Raw genomic sequence first — 20369 nt, forward strand, 5'->3', positions numbered from 1 at the left:
TTTTATTAAATTATTTATACTTTAAAATTTAAAAAACATATCTACTTTTTTTTCAAATTAAAAATTAAGGCAATTTAGCAGAAGCAGATGAAAAATAGTAGGTTTTTGTTTCACTCGTTTAAATAAAAGTTTTTTTATAGTGTGGCACACTTTATTCTTAGGTACATAATGCATTTTGTTAGTAGACAACATTTATGTCAGAAACAAAATAATTTTTCTTTACATGTTTATGTAAAATACGAACTCCTGTACTTTTATCACGAAATATATCATTCTTTCATAATTTTATAGGACGTTATATTTTAAATTTATTATATAAATAAACAGAATATGGATTTTTTTGAAGGCAAATAAAATTATAAATAATCTCTGGGTGTAAAAGTAGGCTGTATATCTTTATCAAAGTAAAAGGATATAAAGTGAATTGTAAATATTGTGTATATTATTTGATCACAAAAATAAAATATTTTATCGTATATTTATTTCATTTTATTTGTAAAATAAATTATTCATTTATTATTTAAACATGTTCGTTTTTTTTACTGTTACTAAGTAAACCGTACGTTCTTTGAGAATTTAAAGAAAAATCAATCTATAATAATTTGAAAAGCGGCACTGGTTCCAATTTATGTGACTAATAATAATATCAATGTAATATGGCGTAAACTTATTATTATGCTAGCTGTACCCTGCGCGTGTTGCTACGCTTTTTTTATTATCATTATTATTTTTTTTTTTTTGGTTGTACCAACTGAGAAACCTTTGCGGGCTCAATGCTCGTGCATAAATTCTCAAATACATAGTTTACAATTCTATAAAGGATATGTAAACAAACATTCATTTATATATTTATACTAATATTATAAAGCTGAAAAGTTTGTTTGTTTGTTTGAACGCGCTAATCTCAGAAACTACTGGTCCGATTTGAAAAATTCTTTTAGTGTTATATAGACCATTTATCGAGGAAGGTTATAGGCTATATATCATCATGCTAAGACCAAAATGAGCGGAACACCAATGAAGAATGTTTCAAAATCGGGGGTTCTTTTTTCCTTTTGAGAGCTTCCGCTGCGTGCGCTGTGAAAACAGTTAAAGTTTCGCAAAAATCATGTATGAAAGAATTGATCCTCTTTAAAAGTTCTAAATAAAAGTCCGCGACAGCATATATCTATCTTTTAAGGTTGGCTCACTATAACCTTTTTAAGCTAACAAGTTTGTTCTAAAATAATATGATATTAATCCTTATCTAAATAAATACGTTATTCATCACAAGTATTTAGTTTAAAACAAAATTGATTCGATTTCAATGAGTATCTCAGGAGATATCGCAGTTTTAAAATAACATCGCAGCAAAATACTGATCAAGTATTGCGCGCGCCTCTGTTCCACGCGGACGAAGTCGCGCGCAGAAGCTAGTATATTGATATGCGTATATACTGTATGAATTTACTTACAAATCTCATCTGCCTCTTTTATACACTATACGAGCGTAATAATTTTGTTACCTTTATAGTTAATGGTAACAACAAACGGTAACGGTATATGTGACGTTAAACAGCGTTATAAGAGATAACACTAGTAAAAATATACCGGTATAGTGGCTCCAAAATAACGTTATTTAAGGTATCGTTATATAGTAATTTTGGGTCAGTACGACAAGAATATCAATATAAAGTATAGCATAATATGCCCTAGGTGAACGACACTGTATAATGGGCTCAAGTAGGGTATTATAATTAACGTTATATATTTAATGAAAAGCGCTATTTCATTCGCTGCGCGTCTTGACGTGGTGCGGGGATTCCCGCGCGTTGAGTTTAACAATTTTTGCGTGGAGCAGCAATGTTTAAGAGATGTTGTTAATTGAAGACATATTTATTTAGTGACCTAAACGGTAACGTTGTCGGTATCGTTACCAACCCTGGTTTCAGGCGTACATGTACTGTAACTACTTACCATCAGGTAGGCCGTATGCTTATTTTCCATCCTTGTAGTATAAACAGTTTGTTTTATTTGCGATTACAAGGCAATACATTATACACAATTACTGGGTGTAAGTAGAGACTTATACCTTTATTAAATGTATAATTTTGCGTTTGCAAACGAAAAAAAACCGACTTCAATGACATCGACAAATAACACAATGTAAGTAGACGAAAAAAATTAACGAACGCATTAGTCGTCACTCCGATTTTCGAGGGTTTCCCTCGATTTCTCTGGGATTCCGTCATCAGATCCTGCTTTCCTTATCATGGTTAAAAAAGGATATGAGGTGGTGAATTGAAAATCTTGTGTATTTTGGTCAATATAATCATAAATAAAACATTTTATTGTATCTTTCTTTCGTTTTATTTGTATAAAAATATATACTTACATAAAATAACTTGTAAACAAACTGTACCTACACTTAACAGTTTTAATTATATATGTTTATTGTGCACTGTAATTAAACTGTAAATTATTTGTAACTAAAGCTACCGGTATCGCAATAATTTTGTAGATTGTTCGATTTATCTAAAGGTTTCTAACGGGCCAGTTTGCAAAAAATGACTACGCTAAGTGTGTAAGTATAAGTACACTGAAATCATATAGAATAATCAATTTTAAAGTTTGAAAGTAGGTACTGGGTTTAGTTTGACAGAACTTTTTATGGCAGGTAGCCAATATGACATAAGAGTGCCTAGTGCGAGTTTTATTTACAGAAACATGACAGAAACGTGTTTATACGTGAAGATTATTTTGCATGAGAATTTAAACAGTGCAGCCTAGACGATACAGAATAGTATACGATACAATTGACACAGAGTCATCTAGCGGCAAACGCGAGAACTAGGTTTAAATGCCGAATTTTCCATACAAAATGAAGTTAAAATTTACGCCCGTTATTGCGAGACAGATTAAACAAAACTCGCACTAGGCATTAACTCTACACCAGCAGATAAACTTTTTCATGACTCATAATAACTTAACATGCTTAACAAACACTCCTTAATAAATAACACTCCAATATGCTCATAACGCATTCCCAAAAAAAAAAAAAAACGTTAAACATTTACAAACGAAAATTTACAAAATATGCTTCGATATTTTAAAAAAAATTATGTATCACATAAAAAAAATTGCAAGCAAGCAAGAGCTAAGTTTAGGCCAATTTAAAAAAAAAAAAAAAAAAAAAAAAAAAAACGAACGTATTATACAAACAGTGATTTCACTCCAACAATTGCGATTACAACGATAAATGGTTGTCTACTAGAAATCTGGTATAAATGGGAATTGGCGAACATAATATAGCGAGGTATTTTTCAGCACACCGCCGATATACCGCGATTTATTTTCATATGCACTAAATTTGATATAAATAATTTTTATCCATTATATAGAAGGGTGAAAGTAGTGTCCAGTTCGGATGTTAGACAGGTGTGCATACATGATTCCGTAACATTTCATTTTTAACTTAAAATTACATTATTAACAGGACACAGTTTGAGTCTGAATGTGATAAAATATTTCTTTAAACGTGCGGCCGCACAGCAGAAGTCCTTGTATTAAAAAAAAAAATTTAAAAAAGTAATCAAATCACTTTTTTTTCTATGATCTAGCAATAAACAAATGTGATGATATGACTAAACAGTACAAAAAGTGAACGTGAGGCATTTACTCATTACATGATACCTATAGCACCATAAAAAATTATTGAATCATCAATTTTAAATAAAAATATTACCAAATTGGTAAAATACTGCTTAATTTTTTAAATTACAAATATGTATTACAATGCGATCCACAATTGTATAACTTAATTGAGATTGCTTAACTGAGATAGGGCACAGCAGGAGACATCCTGCTCAAAATCTGGAGCAGCCCGACTGGGAAACTCGACCTTACAGAAGGTCACAGCTAAATAATACTGCTTGCAAGCAGTGTTGTTGCTGTGGTAAGTAAGGTGACCAGAGCTCTTGGGGGATTTGGGGGGGTAGGGTCAGCAACGCGCTTGCAATGCTTCAGGTATTGCAGGCGTCTAAAACGTTAAAGAAATAACACTTATAAAGGGGCGTCAATTAATAACGTGCTGTTTTAAAGCAACTTATATATTCATCATTTTTTCTTTCAAAACCCTCCCTCCCTTTCGAGACTCACGTGATTAATAGACGACCCCTAAATAAGAACTCATAACTAGGTATCATTACTCGCACATTTCTTCAAAGCTTCTTCACTATGCACACTTTCTTTATGACTCTTTAACGTTCCTCGCTGAGCAAAGCTTTTGTCACACTGATCGCACTGATACGGTTTTTCTCCTGTGTGAGTTCTTATGTGTTTTTCTAAGTCGCCTTTTGTCGCAAATTTTTTACCGCATTCGACTATTGGACAACAGTAATTTTTGTTATGTAGCCGATTATGTAGGTATAGATTCTTCCATTTGTTAAATGATTTTGGACATTTCTGTAACAGAAAAAAAGAGTAACTTATAATAATAATAGCGACCCGCCCCAGCTCCGCACGGATGCAATGCTGATACTAAATATAAAATATAAAATAAATATTTGCAATGTAAGCGCAGATAAATGTGTTTATTTACAACACATTAGAAAACTCTAAAACTATCAGTGTTCCTCTACTATATTATGCATGTATTATACATATAAACCTTCCTCTGTAATTACTCTATTTACTACAGAAAACCGCATCAAAATCCGTTGCGTAGTTTGAAAGATCTAAGCATACAGACAGCGGGAAGCGACTTTGTTTTATACTATGTATTGATATATAATAAGTAGTTCTTATTGAATACAGTAATAATTTTACCTTCAAGGAAATACAACACCAATTTAATTTAAAAGTTTTTCTGATAAAGGATAATATCTTATACATTTCAAAAATTAAAAAAAATCTATTTAATGATTGCATAACGATGAGATTTGCATAACTTCAAATAAATATATTTCTGAAAATTATGCAATAGATGCCACCAATTAGTGTTACTTTTCTAAATCAGGAGATCATTTTCGAAAATAGAAAAAAAATATCTAAAATTTAACCTAGAACAACATTGTAGAACAAAGTACTTTCCTTGTAAAATGGGGACAGACTTAAAAGTAATTTTTTAAGAATTTACTCGGTTCGAAATGAATAAATTAGCTAATCCTCGGAAAAATCAAAATAAGTTTTAAAAAAATCCGAAAAATCTTTTTCAAAAAAATTAAATTAGGTGATGACCGATTCTGAAAATGACATCCTGATAATCAAATCGATGTAATATTACTTGTAGGTGTAAATATTTTATAAGAAAGTTAGGCAGTCACTTCAGCCCAATACAGTAGGCTACCCCAAGTTCGCGCCAAAATTGGCGTGAACTCATGTGTTGCCCATAGTCACCACGCTGGGCAGGCGGGTTGGTGACCGCAGGGCTGGCGTTGTTGCACTAAAGACAATTTAGACAATAAATTCAATAAATCTCATATATATAAACTTCTCGTGTCGCGGTGTTTGTAGTTAAACTCCTCCGAAACGGCTTTGTGTGCATATCGGGTAGGTCTGAGAATCGAACAAAATCTATCTTTCATACCCCTAAGTTGTAAGGGGGGGGGGGAATTAAGGGGGTTAATAAGGTATATGGCAAAACAACGTCTGCGGGGTCAGGTAGTTATCAATAAAATATGCTTATAGAGCTGACAATACTCACAAGACATTGATAAACGGTAATACCATTAACACATTTCACTGTTTTGTCACAGTCTAGATTTTTTAAACTGTTGACTTTTGACTTGGCTTCTGGTTCTGATATTTCGTTTTTGATCACGGAATCCTGAAATAAATTTTTAAACGTTGTTATATATAATGACTGACACACTTACAAAATCAAAAAAAAATATTTCATTTTAGTAGGCTTTAAAAACATTTTTAAACCGATTTCAAAAAAGGAGGAGGTTCTCAATTCAATTGCTTTTTCGACTGATATTGATGATTCTTTTTTTTTAATTGAAAGCAGATGCTTGTGACGTCCCATTTAAACTTGATCGTAGTCTGAGGAGTGACGTTTTGAGTTATCTAGTATAGTTTATATTATTATGTAGCTTATACACAATTATTACTTATAAATCATCATTTTTGAAAGTTAAGTCAATAAACAAAACAAATACCTCAGAAACTGACGAGTCGAATAAATCTCTCCGAACTGATATAAACTTCTCTATAGCTAGATTTTTTTCACTGCTTGTGTCTTTATCTTCTTCGAAATGAGAACTTTTAACTGTTTCCACAATATCCTCTCGACAAATTTCCTGCATATAGAATATATCTATACTAATATTATAAAGCTGAAGAGTTTGTTTGTGTGTTTGCTTGAAAACACCAATCTCAGGAACTACTGGTCCGATTTGAAAAATTCTTTTATTATTGGATTATTATAATATACATTTATCGAGGAAGGCTATAGCTATATAACATCACAATAAGACCAAAAACCAATAGGAGTGGAACACCAATGAAGAATGTTTCAAAATCAGGACTTTTTTTCCTTTTGAAAGCTTCCCCAATTAGCTCAAAGTAACTATTCCACATGGACGAAGTCACCTGCAGACTCTAGTTTTATAATAAACTTTTAAGGGTCAGTTTTATCTGTTGTAAATAAAGTTTATCCTGTACATAATTTACGAACTATTAGCAGCAGAAGGTGGAACAAGCCGTGTGGACGTATTCTTCCTCAATAGATTAGAGTTAGATACAGTTATACGTCAGATAATTTTATAAATAACCAGTGGAAAAGGCTATACAAGTAAACTGAGGTAGGGCACAGCAGGAATATCCTGCTCAAAATCTGGAGCAGCCCATGTGGGGTAGTACCTCGACCTTACATAAGACCTCAGCTAAATTATACTGTTTTCAAGCAGTATTGTGTTCCTGTTGGTGAGTAAGGTGACCAAAGCTCATGGGGGGTATTGGGGATTGGGTCGGCAACGCACTTGCCATGCTTCTGGTGTTGCAGGCGTCTATATAAGCTACGGTAATCTCTTACCATCAGGTGAGGCGTACGCTTCTTTGCCGACCTAGTGATATAAAAAAAGAAAAAAAAATGTTTTTAATTATAAAAGGAGTTATAAACAAGTTGCAACGGCATCTACTGGGTGATATTGCATGTAACTGGGTATCGAATCACAAAGTAAAGTGAGAGAGAGTGAGATGCACTCTATTGTACATCGCCTGCAAAGGAATCACCACAAATTACTTAAATATACAAAGAAATACAATGTACAAATGTGGTCTTATTGCTAAATAGTGATTCAAAGTGATAATTAAAAAATGAAGAAACTATAACATAAATCCAACTCATCGCTACTTACCATTGATGTTTCACTTTCTTCACAATGAAAAAGTTTTTTTAAATGCTTATCATTTTTTTGGGCTATTTTTCGGAGTTCTGTTGCTTTAGTGACTATTTCCAAACATTTAGCACAAATTTTCTGGGGTAAACTATCAGCTAATGACACCTGATAAGTAAATATTTGATAAGTCTATGACACACGACAAATTTTATGAGCTGAGACAAGGAAAACTAATGAATCTACAGACAAATTGAGTAATAAAGTGTATTCCAACAAGAATGTCTAAATAATTTATACAAATTGGAACACTTTAAAGAACACTTTTTATACTTTTATGTCCTGTAAACATATAATTATTATTTATATTAACTGAGGTAGGGCACAGCAGGAAATATCCTGCTCAGAATATGAAGCAGCCCGACTGGGGTAGTACCTCGACCTTACAGAAGATCGCAGTGTTGTGTTCCTGTGGTGAGTAAGGTGACCAGAGCTCCTGGGGGATAGGGTCGGCAACGCGTTTGTGAAGTTTGTAGTATTGCAGGCATCTATAGGCTACGATAATCGCTTACTAACAGGTGAGCTATATGCCTGTTTGCCTACCCAGTTTATAAAATAAAAAGTTTTCCTTTTTGACTACCAGAAACATAATAAAACTATTAACACTATATATAATATGAAAAATTAATAGGTCAAATTGAATTATAGAAAAAGTTTATGTTACCTCTTATAATTCGTACACAAACAAGGGAGTATAATGTTGATTAGTATTAAAATTGTATTAAATAATGATGACGACGATATTTAAATAATGATTACCTTTAATCCAATGCATCGGAATATATTTTCTTGTAAATCGTTTTTATCAAATATATCACAATGACCATGCTCTTCAAGACACAGTCTACATATTTCAAAGAATAAAATATTATTATTTTGTGGCTCCATGTTTGTTGCACTCGATTAATACAGAATTACAGATTTAACATTTCAACGAAAATTAAAATCAGTGTCTTTATAAGAAACTTATTCTTAATAAGTAAATATCACCAGTTTTATTTTTTATTTTAAATTAATAGTTTTAAAGATCATATAAAGCTTTTAAATAACATTTACAGACAGTAAACAGCTGTGAAAACAGACATTATGTCAGGTGTCTATGTTTTTGGTTGTCAAACTATGATTAGATTATAATTTAGAATTAATCACAGACATGGCTTTCAGGCTTTCACTTTGTTTAAGCAAGTTATTTTACTCTTTGCTTTCACTCATCTTCATCCTAGCAGTGTGACCGTTTGTGGCAAATTTCTGCCATTTTGGCAGGTTTCGCTCCTAAATTTAATCTGTGTGTCAGATCATGCTGACGATTTACAAAAGTGGCAGTTTTGGCAGATTTAAGAGATTTCGGGAAAATGCACATGACTTAGTTAAAATTTTCTTTTTTAAAAATAAATACCTTTTGTTTATTATGGCCATGGCCTAATAATACGGGGATTTCCCTCTTATTCTGTTTTTAAACAAGTACGTCATATGATTATGAATTGTAATTAAAATAGGAGTGTTATATTCATATGATAAGAATATGAACACTATTCTCCTTTATTGATTTAATTTTATTTTACGTCTTTCTCGTTTGATGAGTAATGTGTGCGGTTCTGTGTAACGAATCCTAAATTATGAAGAGAAAATACGAGCGTACTTGTCGAGCTGAGTGGATCAAGATTTCTTGCTTTCTTCCTGAAATAACAATCAAAAAGTGGATGACGAACTTCGACAAATTAAAAGGCCTTCTACACGGTCGGGATCGACCGCCGACCGTCGTGTTCTTGGTCGGGTCAACCAATTTTTGTATTCATTCTACACGGTCGGTGGTTGACTCAACTTGTTAGTTCTTGTCTAGTATTTGAAGCGATGGCTCCTTGCCGTTTAAAGCAACATAAGGTGGGTTTGGCAATAACTTTTTTATGCTAAAGTGAAGTGAAGTTTTTTTGGTTCTTTTCTTTGTATAAATCGGATCCAATGTCCCAAAGACATGGCAAATCACCAACCAAGGCCGTTGACATCAAACAAATATTGGTCGGGTCAACCGTTTTCCACACTGTCCATTTTTATATCAACCCGACCAAGGACACGATGGTCGACGGTCGATCCCGATCGTGTAGAAGGTCTTTAAATTTGACATAAGTGTAAGATATTTGTTAGAATTAGGTGGAAGTAGTACCATAAGCACAATTTTGAGTGTAGACAAATTTTTGGGAACGATTGGAAAAATGCTGGACGCGAATGGGGCTACAAAATATCCAAATTTTTAAAATTTCGCGAAAGCTTTATTGCCTATGTCAAACGCTTCGTGCGAGAGAATATTTTCGTAGGTAAACCTGAACAAAACCAAAATAAGGAATATGTTCTTAAACAAAGATGTTTCAGTTATAATTATCACAAAAGATAGAGAGATAGAGAAGATAAAGGAACACGAAGATTGTGTGTCTCCATTAAACCAAGTAAAAATATGTTTAAAAAAAACATGTCGTTTACATCTATGCATACCTACGCAGAATGAAGATGAAAATTTGGAGGCAAATGTTTAATACACACTAAATGTAGTATATAGTAGATGTAATACCGCTTATTGAAATTGTAAATTATTTTTTGTGCTGATTAAAGAAATTATGTTTTATTCGTTGTTTTTTTTTAGTTTTCATGATGGCATACTTTTGGCATTTTTGTCGTCAAGTGTGGCAGATTCTGGCAGATTTTTTACCTAGTCTGTGGCAGATTTGCCACTTTTGAAACGGTCACACTGCATCCTAGGCTTTCACTCAACTTTCACTAGTGCGGAATAGCACAGATGATTTTACCAATATCACGTAAGATGGAGAAGACACGACGGTTGTCAAACTATGCCACGACGAATCATGCTCTGGCTTATATTGTTTTTGTCCTTGGACAAAATTTTTTTCTTTAAATAGGTTTTTAATAAATATTATATATATCATATTTATCGGTATTATTTTAGGTTACCAATATTTCGGCTACGTTGTAAGCGTCGTGGATATTGGTAAACATTACACTGTGACAAATGAATGGTAAACATACTTAACATCCCTTATTAATAAAAATACAAAAAAAAAACAAACCTTCTGTGTTTCTTGTTTTTTTTTTTTTGTACGAAAATAAACAGCTTTTCACAACACAAATTTTCCTCGTATTTAAATCATAAATAAAATATAAGTATTAAATTTTAAAATTTCTAGAAAACGAAATTACTCAGCGTTATTATCACACCGAATTTTTTAATTATATTTCATAAATTATTTTGGACTACTAGTGCCGCTTTATATATAATATATAATTAGATAGACTTACGTTTGACCACTATTTCACCATGTTAAGTGAGAATGTGTTCTAGGATAGAGCACGCTTACCTAGAAGTAGCCTATTCACTCGCGACTTAAAGATCCCCAGATTGTAGCTATCCGGAAACGCAGATTCTAGTAGAAAGTTCCATTCTTTAGCCGTACGCATCAAGAATGTACTAGCGAATCGCTTAGTGCGTATAGTGGGTATGTCAACTATATAAGGGTGGAAGGGACAGGAGGAATCAGGTTTTGGAGTTCCTGCACATACTCTCCAAAGTGTACCCGATAAAAAACCAACAGGGTGGCTACCCTACGCTGATGATCCAAGTAATATGTGTAATTAATCATATACTTTTTGCAAACCTAGCACTAATCGATTAATTATTTGTTGGTTTCAGTTGAACCTTTTTAACCGATATGAGTAGGTTCTCCTTACGTTTAGTCTCGACAAGAGAAATATAAGTTCTCTAATATGGTTTTCTACCAGTTTTTTATGTCTTTCATGTATAAGACTTAAAGTTTAGTTAGCGAGTACGTCTAAAATTACATTTTAATAAAACAGGCGAAGTGCTTTTATGAACCGATCGATTAGTCTGATTTGAAATGTCTTGACCGAGAACACTGACACTGTAATCACTTTGCTCTGCTTTTTCACTCACACTTGTACACTTTAGATTTTCCGAACACACACAATGTACAGTAGTGTCCTGCTGATCACTGCTCGGAGGCGGGCGCGCGGCTCGTGCGCGTCTGCAGGTCGCGCGCACCCACGCGCCGCCCGCAACCGCCAGCCCTGCGGCCGCCAGGCAGTAGATGGCGACGTAGTGATGGACGTCATGATAGCTCAGGCTATTGGATTCATTTTCTAGGCTGTCCGAAGCCGACTTTAGCCGCTTTATATTGTTTTCGATGTTATCGATATCTTGTCCGAAACCGTCCGATATATTCATTGTGTGGATAGGGATGGATATATTGATGATGCTATTGACGGGTGCGATCTCTGGTGCAAAGATTACCGGCTCGATATTTAACTCATTAGTCATTATTTTATGAGGCGTTATCACTAGCGTATTTCCCCGAATGATGCAGTCGGTACCGAGAATTATAATATTAATTCCCGTCACCTGTTCGACGGTAACCCGATCTCGACATATAAAACGAAAGGTACATTGCCCGCAACAATTAATTAGATATGTGTTTAACTTAGTAAGCTTTTTCCATGTAGTTTGACACGCGCTAGTTATGATTTCACAGCTGTTCGTTTGTTTACTTTTTATACAAAGGTTCTCGTCCGTCTGTCTTTCGTAGACGGGCGTTTGAATTTGGCAAAGATAATTTGATAAAATATTATCGTTGTATTCTATGCAGTTCTTAAAGTCATTCTCAGTTACCGGTATGAAGGTATATGTTTATACATAATATTTAGTTAACGTATCAAAAAAAAAAGTTTTCGAAACGTAAAAATATATTTATTGATATAGTCTGTTAATTCTTACATCGACATATTTGAAATTACAATACAGCTTAAACAGTAGGTATGTAGGCACTAGTAGACATTAAAATGATCCAATAATTTAAACCGTAAAACTTTCAACGGGACTATTTTTTGTCATAAATAATTTTTTAAAATTTTGATCGTTCTTGAACAATTCAAAATTCTCTATTGATTTATTTGACACATGCCACCCAACCATAAGCTTACAGGAACCATCTTGATCATCGCAGTACTCCCAGGGCAATGAAGTATTTTCGTCCTTAAATGGATAGTAAACGTACTCAGAGAGTATTCTTACTCCACAATTCAATATATTACTGATTAAGCTCGTTACTGTACCTAAAAATATATGTTTTTTAATGTAAACTAAATTGTTGAGACAAAAATTGTAACATTAGTTTTAAAAGATTATTATTTCGAAACTATTTCTATACTTATAATAAAACTGTAACAGGTGCAATTCTGACAAACTGAAGATATTTTGGAAACATCTGGAAGGCATTCTGTAATTGATTATTTGACTAATAGTTTATTTATTTTATTTTTAAACGTTAATACACAACTTAAAAAATACGTTGCGCAAAAGGTGGACTTCCATACAGCCTAATCTACCAGTCAGTCTTAGGACTTACAAAATAAAAAAAACAGCGTTGAGGCAGATTTACACAATAATAAAAAAAACGAAACAATGGTAATAAAAATATACAAAAATACGTAAAAACAAAATAACAAGCATTCATGCAAGAATAAATACAATATATAATATGATGATATATATAATATCATCATGACATGATTACAATCAAGATAAGCCTAAGACTTTTTAAAAAAATAAAATTAACAGAGAAAAATTAAGATAAAGAAGGACTATGGACTAAGTTTATTTCGGTACAACTTTTTAACCTGGCTTTTAAAAGAAACTTTAGAATGAGCATTTCTGATACTGGTATCCCATTCCACAATACAATGGCATTGACTGTGAAAGAATTTGACACAAAACCAGATCAGTGAGAGGGATAATACTATATTTTAATAAATTTTTGTCTGTCTGTCTCAACTCTGAAACTATTTAACAAATTTACATAAACATCATTTGAATTTCTCACCGTTCTTGCATGTTTCGTCAACAATTCGTTTTGGTACAGTCATATATGTTTCAAGAGTCTTGTTGAACGATGGTTTAAGACACAGGTAGTCGTCTTCTACGTAGAAGCTCCTGCGGGATATTGGTATGGTCTCATACTTAATAAGAGAACTGAAGACACAGGGATCACGCTTTGAAGTCACCTGTAAAATAGACCTCAGATTAAATGTTACCGTCTTAGAACAACAAAAAAAAAATTGGTTGTCTGTTAAGTTGGTTTAACGTGGCAACGTCATAACAAAACATCTCCTCGGACGCATAGGCCAATCGATTGGAAGACAGATAGATACGGCGCAAGCGTACAATGAGCGTAACGGGACAATGAGTCCTCCTTTTTCGTGAATGCAGCCGGCGTTCATCGATTTATTAGACGTTGTCACGTCAAAAATGACGGTAATGCCTTAGTGACTTATCTCAAACTTCGTTTATGGATAACATCGAAACGGCGGATGGATAGATAATTTTTATTTAGAATATTAATAGGTGTTATTTAGAAGATCGTTGACAATATAAAAAAAATCCCTTTGAAGTACTTAAGTAGGGAAGAAGTGCAGGTTGGATTTGGGCACGCCGCACGACATTTTTTTTATGTCACTGGGTCGGCAAACAAGCGTACGGCTCACCTGATAATAAGAGATTACTATAGTTTATAGACCTGCAACACCAGAAGCATCGCAAGCGCGTTGCCGATCCTATCCCTAATCCCCCCAGGAGCTCTGGTCACCTTACTCACCATCAGGAACACAATACTGCTTGAAAACAGTATTATTTAGCTGTGATCTTCTGTAAGGTCGAGGTACTACCCCAGTCGGGCTGCTCCATATTTTGAGCAGGAAATTCCTGCTGTGCCCTACCTCAGTTACTACGATCTATATACATTTACAGCGATCATTGTACTTTTGTAGCTTTTTTTTTTACTTAAAAAGTCTAAATACTCGAAAAATCATGTTTTAATGATTTTTATATATTCACAAATTAATTCAGTATTTTATTTAAATCCAGTGACGCAGGCTTGAGCACGAGTACTATGCTGATACTAAAGCTAATACATGCGCAAAAAATGTGTTTATTTATATCACAATAAAAAACCTCTAAATTTAAAACTATCAGTGTACGGTGTTCCACAGAACTTTAAAAAATACAAGAAATGATATATAAAAATGTTTATTGATAAAATAAAATAAAATAAATTGCTACTGAGTGCACACGCCCGCGAGGTTATATGTGAACTGAACCTATTGTTAACATACAAAAAAAATAATAAATTGAATTACAATATAAACGCCGAGTTGGCGCAAATGTACGGTCATTCACCGTACAATCAGTGTTCCTCTACTATATTATGCGCGTATACATAAAATCCGTTGCGTAGTTTTAAAGATCTAAGCATACAGACAGCGGGAAGCGACTTTGTTTTATACTATGTAATGATTTAATTCTAATATATCATGCAATCCATTTTGATATACTTAGCAACAAAAGTTTCATTAACGAAAGCGGCGTTCGAATACCGGCATTCGAAGCTCGGTGCGGTGAAGGTGCTAACAAGTGAATTCAAATTCCTTACCTCTTGTCCAATACACCTTGGTGTCGAAAATAGTTCAGTATATATATTATAGGCTTCTTTTACAATCGGATACTGGATTAGACCATTGCAAAGAGTCCAGATGCCGTTACGTATTATATATGTGCGTGGCGGTCTATCTGTAGTTGAAACTGTAAGAGTAGTGGTGCCCCATCTGCGGAAGGAAAAATAGTTCAGAATTGTTCGATTATGATATTACCCAGAAGATAAAATATATAAAACTTAAATTACAAACTCTATATATTGATCTCTATATATTGATTGATGAGTGCTGTGTGGCTACGGCACTAAAGAATTTAGCCACCCCCTCTCTTCCCGTGGGTGTCGTAAGAGGCGACTAAGGGATAACAAGGTCCCACAACCACCTTGGAACTTAAGAAGCCGACCGATGGCGGGACAACCATCCAACTGCTGGCTTTGAAATACACAGGCCGAAGACGGGCAGCAGCGTCTTCGGTGCGACAAAGCCAGTACTGCGGTCACCAACCCGCCTGCCCAGCGTGGTGACTATGGGCAAAACACATGAGTTCACGATATTTTTGGCGTCAACTTGTGGAGGCCTATGTCCAGCAGTGGACTGTATAGGCTGTAATGATGATGATGATATATTGATGAAGTTTTATTTATTATTGAATCTATACCCCATACACATAAATGAAATTGGAGTGTGGATTTGTAATATTAAAATAACCGCTTTTAACTAAATGCTTCTGAAGGATGTATACACGGTACATATACCAAAACAACATTTTGTTTTTAATTTTTCTGTTTGTTTGTTCCGGCTAATCTCTGAAACGGCTGGACCGATGTTGACAAGACTCTCACTGGCAGATAGCTGATGTAATAAGGAGTAACTAAGGCTACTTTTATTTTAGAAATTTATTTATTTTGTAACTCTGCGAACTGAACAATATTTTTTTTAAAACCACGCGCAGGAAGTCGCGTGCACAGTTAGTTAATAACAAAAAATCATCTGAATCTTAGCAATTCAAGGAAATGACCTGCACAAAACTTATACATTTTGATTATACTTCGATTTATTTTATAAAAGCTTAATGTACCTATTTTTTTTTCTTCAATTTATTGTAATATTAGTACGTGGAATGGTATTAACTAAGAATTTCCTCATTAACCAGTTATTTGTTGAAGATAAATTTCGCAATGCGTTAAAAATTGCGAAATTTAGTCCTATCTATAAGTCTGGCACAATAAGTGTTCCCAATAACCACTGACCCATTTCGGTGCTACCAATAGTCTCGAATTTTTTTGAAATAGGTACTATTTTCTCTTTTTGGCAATATGGTTTTAAGGTGAGTTCCGCTACATTGGCTGCTACAGTTGATCTAATCTAAAGAAAGATCGTTTTGTGCATATTATAAATACAGTCAATCATCACTCATCATTACTTCATACTATCGTAGTCCACTGCTGGACATAGGCACAAGTTCGCACCAAAAATGGCGTGTACTCATGTGTGTTGCCCATAGTCACCACGCTGGGCAGGCGGGTTGGTGACCGCAGGGCTGGCTTTGTCGCACCAAAGACACTGCTGCCCGTCTTCGGCCTGTGTATTTCAAAGCCAGCAATCGAGTGGTCATCCCGCCATCGGTCGGCTTTTTAAGTTCCAATGTGGTAGTGGAACTGTCTTATCCCTTAGTCACCTCTTACGATACCCACGGGAAGAAAAGGGGTGGCTATATTCTTTGCTGCCGTAACCACACAGCTTGTTTCATGTCAATCGGTTCATAAATAAAAAAGTTATGCAAATATAAAAAATCACGTTGAACATGTAAATACCCAAACGACGGTTTAATAATCCAAATTAAACCAAAAGATATATCTAAAAATGCTGTCCAGTCACGTGACCACGCGGACGAAGTCGTGGGCACAGCTAGTATCGTATAAAATTGAACGGTCAACTTACTTTATATTCGGACCTAACAATATAACAAACCTAATACTTACTACTAATAATTATAGGAAGACAGTAATAACATGCCAAAAAGCACAGCTTTTTGATAATCTGCAACATCGTGCAAAGACCGCAGACTCCATAAGTATTTTAGAACAGAGACTAGCATCATACAAAGTGAAGTAGTTTGAGTGCTAATTTATTTTATTACTAGCTGCTGCCCGCGACGTCGTCTGCGTGAACGTTATACAGCACCAAAAATACCTACGATTACACCTTTTAAAATAACATTCATTTACCCGTTTCTTCTTTACATTTCGTATCTACAGAAAAATCTCATAGATGGCGCTGCTTTAAAATTGTCTTGTCTACTTATATTCATTTAATTATGTTTATCGGCCTAGTTACTTATATTGCGTGATTTTTATAGTGTGAAGCTAGCTTATATATAGCATGGTTATTAACATAATAACAACAACATTCAAATATGCGTCGTTAGATCACTCGTTGTTACAGAATGCGTTGAAGAAATAAAGGTTCACTGCTCGTTCCCCGTAGGCGATAGCGTGATAATTTGTAGCCTATATGTTGACCCGACTTCTTAATAATATTCGTGCCAAATTTGAAGTAAATCCATGCAGTACTTTTTGAGTTTGTCCCGGACATACATACAGACAAACATACAAACAGACAAACAGACAAAAATTCTAAAAACTATATTTTTGGCTTCGGTATCGATTGTAGATCACACCCCAAGTATTCTTTTAAAAAAATATTCAATGTACAGTTTTGACTTTCCTACCATTTTATTATATGTATAGATTATTTTTTTCCTTTCCACTTATCTCACGCGTCGGGTACGTGATTTACGAACCGAAGTAAGCGACCTACAAACTGCACAGTAATTAAATCTGTTATGTAATTGCCGTTATTTCTCATTCAAATTACTGAATGGTTCTAAATGACTGAACGCAATAAAAATCAACCTTTACTACTTTATTATACATATGATTAATAAGATAACTTACCTGCCATTAACTATAGTTTCTTTTAATATACGCTCTCGTTCTTCCACAATAGAAATTTCCTTCTTCAAAGCTTCAGTCAAAATTGTAGCCGTTTTTAACACTTCTTCCAAGTTCGTCTTCAGTGTTAACTGATTAGTATTTTCGTTTATTAACATTGGGTTAAAGAAAACATTGTCTGATATACGTGGATAATAATCATATAACGATGTGCGTTGCTCATTCTTGAGTAATTTATTTGTATAGTTATTCCTTGTTGAAATTCCTTCACTGAAGATTTAATTGATTATGAAATTAAAATAAAATGAAAAAAAGAGGTACTAAATACTTATATTATAAAAGTGTAAAATTTGCGGGTATGTTTGTAGGTTTGTTACGACTTATATCTGGAACTACTGGCTGAATATTTGTAATAATAGACTATTTGACGCCGCAAAGTGGTTAAAGGTAAGCTGGTTAAATTATAAGAAAAAGAAAGAAAATATAGATATTTTAAAGTAGTAATTTTATTGTTTATCTACATGATATCGCTCTGGTGTAGTGGTGCGTGTGCGTGTACTCACACGCCGGCGATTCCGGGTTCGATTCCCGTTCGGGGTCTCGTTGTCTTTGCTTGTTGGTGTCCCCAACGTGCCTCGGAGATTACGTCAAGCAGTTGGTCCCGGTTGTTATCATAAATACTTTATAGCGATCGTTACTTGTAGCAAAGGATATATCCGCCAACCCGCAGTGGAGCAGCGTGGTGCATGTCCGACCCTTCTCCTACGTGAAGAAAGAGGCCTATGCTCAACAGTGGAAATTTACAGGCTGAATTGCCATTTATCGTTATTAAAATTAAATATTCACATGAATACAAACGTATATCGATTTTTCGTCAACCATTGTTGTGTACAGTGACGTAGCGAGCTAAACTCGCGCCCGGGGCATAATACCTTTTTAAACAACCCCCCCCCCCCCCCAAACCACACATTATGTCCAGCAACTTTTTGTTTTATGGACCATTTGGCGCCCCTTTGTGAGTAGAGCCCGGGGTGTGATGCCCCCCCTTGCCCCCTCTTAGCTACGCCACTGGTTGTTTGTATGTTATATTTAACGTTTCTCTAATATTAATGTAATAAATAAAACTTACAATTGATACTGAACAGGTACCAGCCATTCAGAAACCTAATAATAAAACCAAATATAAAATCTTTATAAATAGGTAACTAGCTGTCCACTGCGCACGTTGCTACGTTTTTTTTTTTTTGGTCGTACCAACTCAGAAACTTTTGTGGGCTCGTGCACAACATTTTGCTGAAGATCATGATCAAATGCATAGTTTACGGTTCTATAAAGGACATACAGACAAACATTCATTTTTATATACTAGTGGTCACCCAGAGGTCCAAATTCGACCATAATTAAAAATTTAAATTTAAAAAAAAAACAAAAAATTATGAAAATAAAACCTTTTTTAAAAATTTTCAATTCGACCAGACTTTGACAATCAACAAAAGAGTATAATATGCGTGCTGTGTCAAATACATGGTAGTGTGTGTAATGTATTTTTTTATTGATTTAATATATTTTTATGCATAATTTAAAAAAAAATAGCATTGTGCACTCCTTCTCTATATAAACTAAACTTTTAAAGTGAACGAAATTTCATACTCCTGAGTCCACACAATTTTCGTAAAAAGGGGTACAAAGTTTTTGCTTTATGTATTCATATATAAAAGAAGATATAGATTTTAGCAATAATGATTTCAAAACCATATACTTGTAAAATTATAACAACTAAAAATCTCATTATTTAAGTAAGCTTTTAAAGCACATTTGAATTGTCATTTTTTCCGAGGCATTTTGTTAATTAATTTTGTGATAACTGTGAAGACCTGAATCGAGATGTACTAAATTATTTTTAAAAATTAATACATCGCGAGGCTATATTTTGCAGTCAATACATTGCTTAAGAGCCATTTCACAAAAATCGGTAACAATCCGCGAAATTGTAATATTTTGACGTCGTTAATCTCAGTGTTGGATGCAATAATGTAATTTATATTCTTGAAATATAATAGAGCAACCTTTGTTGTAGTCCATAGTCAGATCAGAATTTTGATTTATATTATGTGTATAAAATTATTAACCTTTTCATCAGCCTCCTCCCTGGGTAAACGGTCGCAATGTATACTTTGAAGTCCTACTTTTCAATAACCTCTACGTTGAAACCATTTTAAAAAAATATCATAATATGTGGAATATAATTTTGTTGTCCACTATCATAGATTTTTATTCCATTTGTATCTCTATTAAACGATAAAAAAAAATTTAAAGTTACGAATATTTTCCAAATAAGTACAATTTTAAAAGCGATATTTCTCTTAGAAAACTAAGAAATTTTAACGAACTATCTTCATCAAAGTAAACTTACATCATTAAGGAATACAAAAAAAATAATTAAAAGATGTACATAATTATTTTTAATACATTTTATATTAAATAATAAAAAGATATGTAGTATATATTGCCACGCATCAAGCCCGGTAAA

The 20369-nt window shown here is 33.8% G+C and overlaps 2 protein-coding genes across 2 annotated transcripts; both read right to left on the bottom strand.

Annotated features, from left to right (window-relative positions):
* Positions 1-4173: 4173 nt before the first annotated feature.
* LOC123663624 (zinc finger protein 813-like) lies at positions 4174-6287 on the bottom strand. The gene is made up of 3 exons (XM_045598293.1): positions 6141-6287; positions 5684-5806; positions 4174-4443 (listed from the first exon to the last, which is right to left on the bottom strand). The coding sequence occupies exons 1-3, from the start codon at positions 6285-6287 to the stop codon at positions 4174-4176; spliced, it is 540 nt and encodes a 179-aa protein (XP_045454249.1).
* Positions 6288-12125: 5838 nt separating this feature from the next.
* On the bottom strand, positions 12126-17997 carry LOC123663625. Its single transcript, XM_045598294.1, has 4 exons — positions 17843-17997; positions 14885-15056; positions 13280-13460; positions 12126-12512 (listed from the first exon to the last, which is right to left on the bottom strand). Exons 1-4 carry the CDS (start codon positions 17995-17997, stop codon positions 12253-12255), a joined length of 768 nt encoding a protein of 255 aa, XP_045454250.1. The 3' UTR covers positions 12126-12252.
* Between the last annotated feature and the right edge of the window lie 2372 nt (positions 17998-20369).

Source organism: Melitaea cinxia, chromosome 20 (genome assembly GCF_905220565.1).
Source record: "Melitaea cinxia chromosome 20, ilMelCinx1.1, whole genome shotgun sequence".
In the NCBI taxonomy this organism is placed as follows: domain Eukaryota; kingdom Metazoa; phylum Arthropoda; class Insecta; order Lepidoptera; family Nymphalidae; genus Melitaea; species Melitaea cinxia.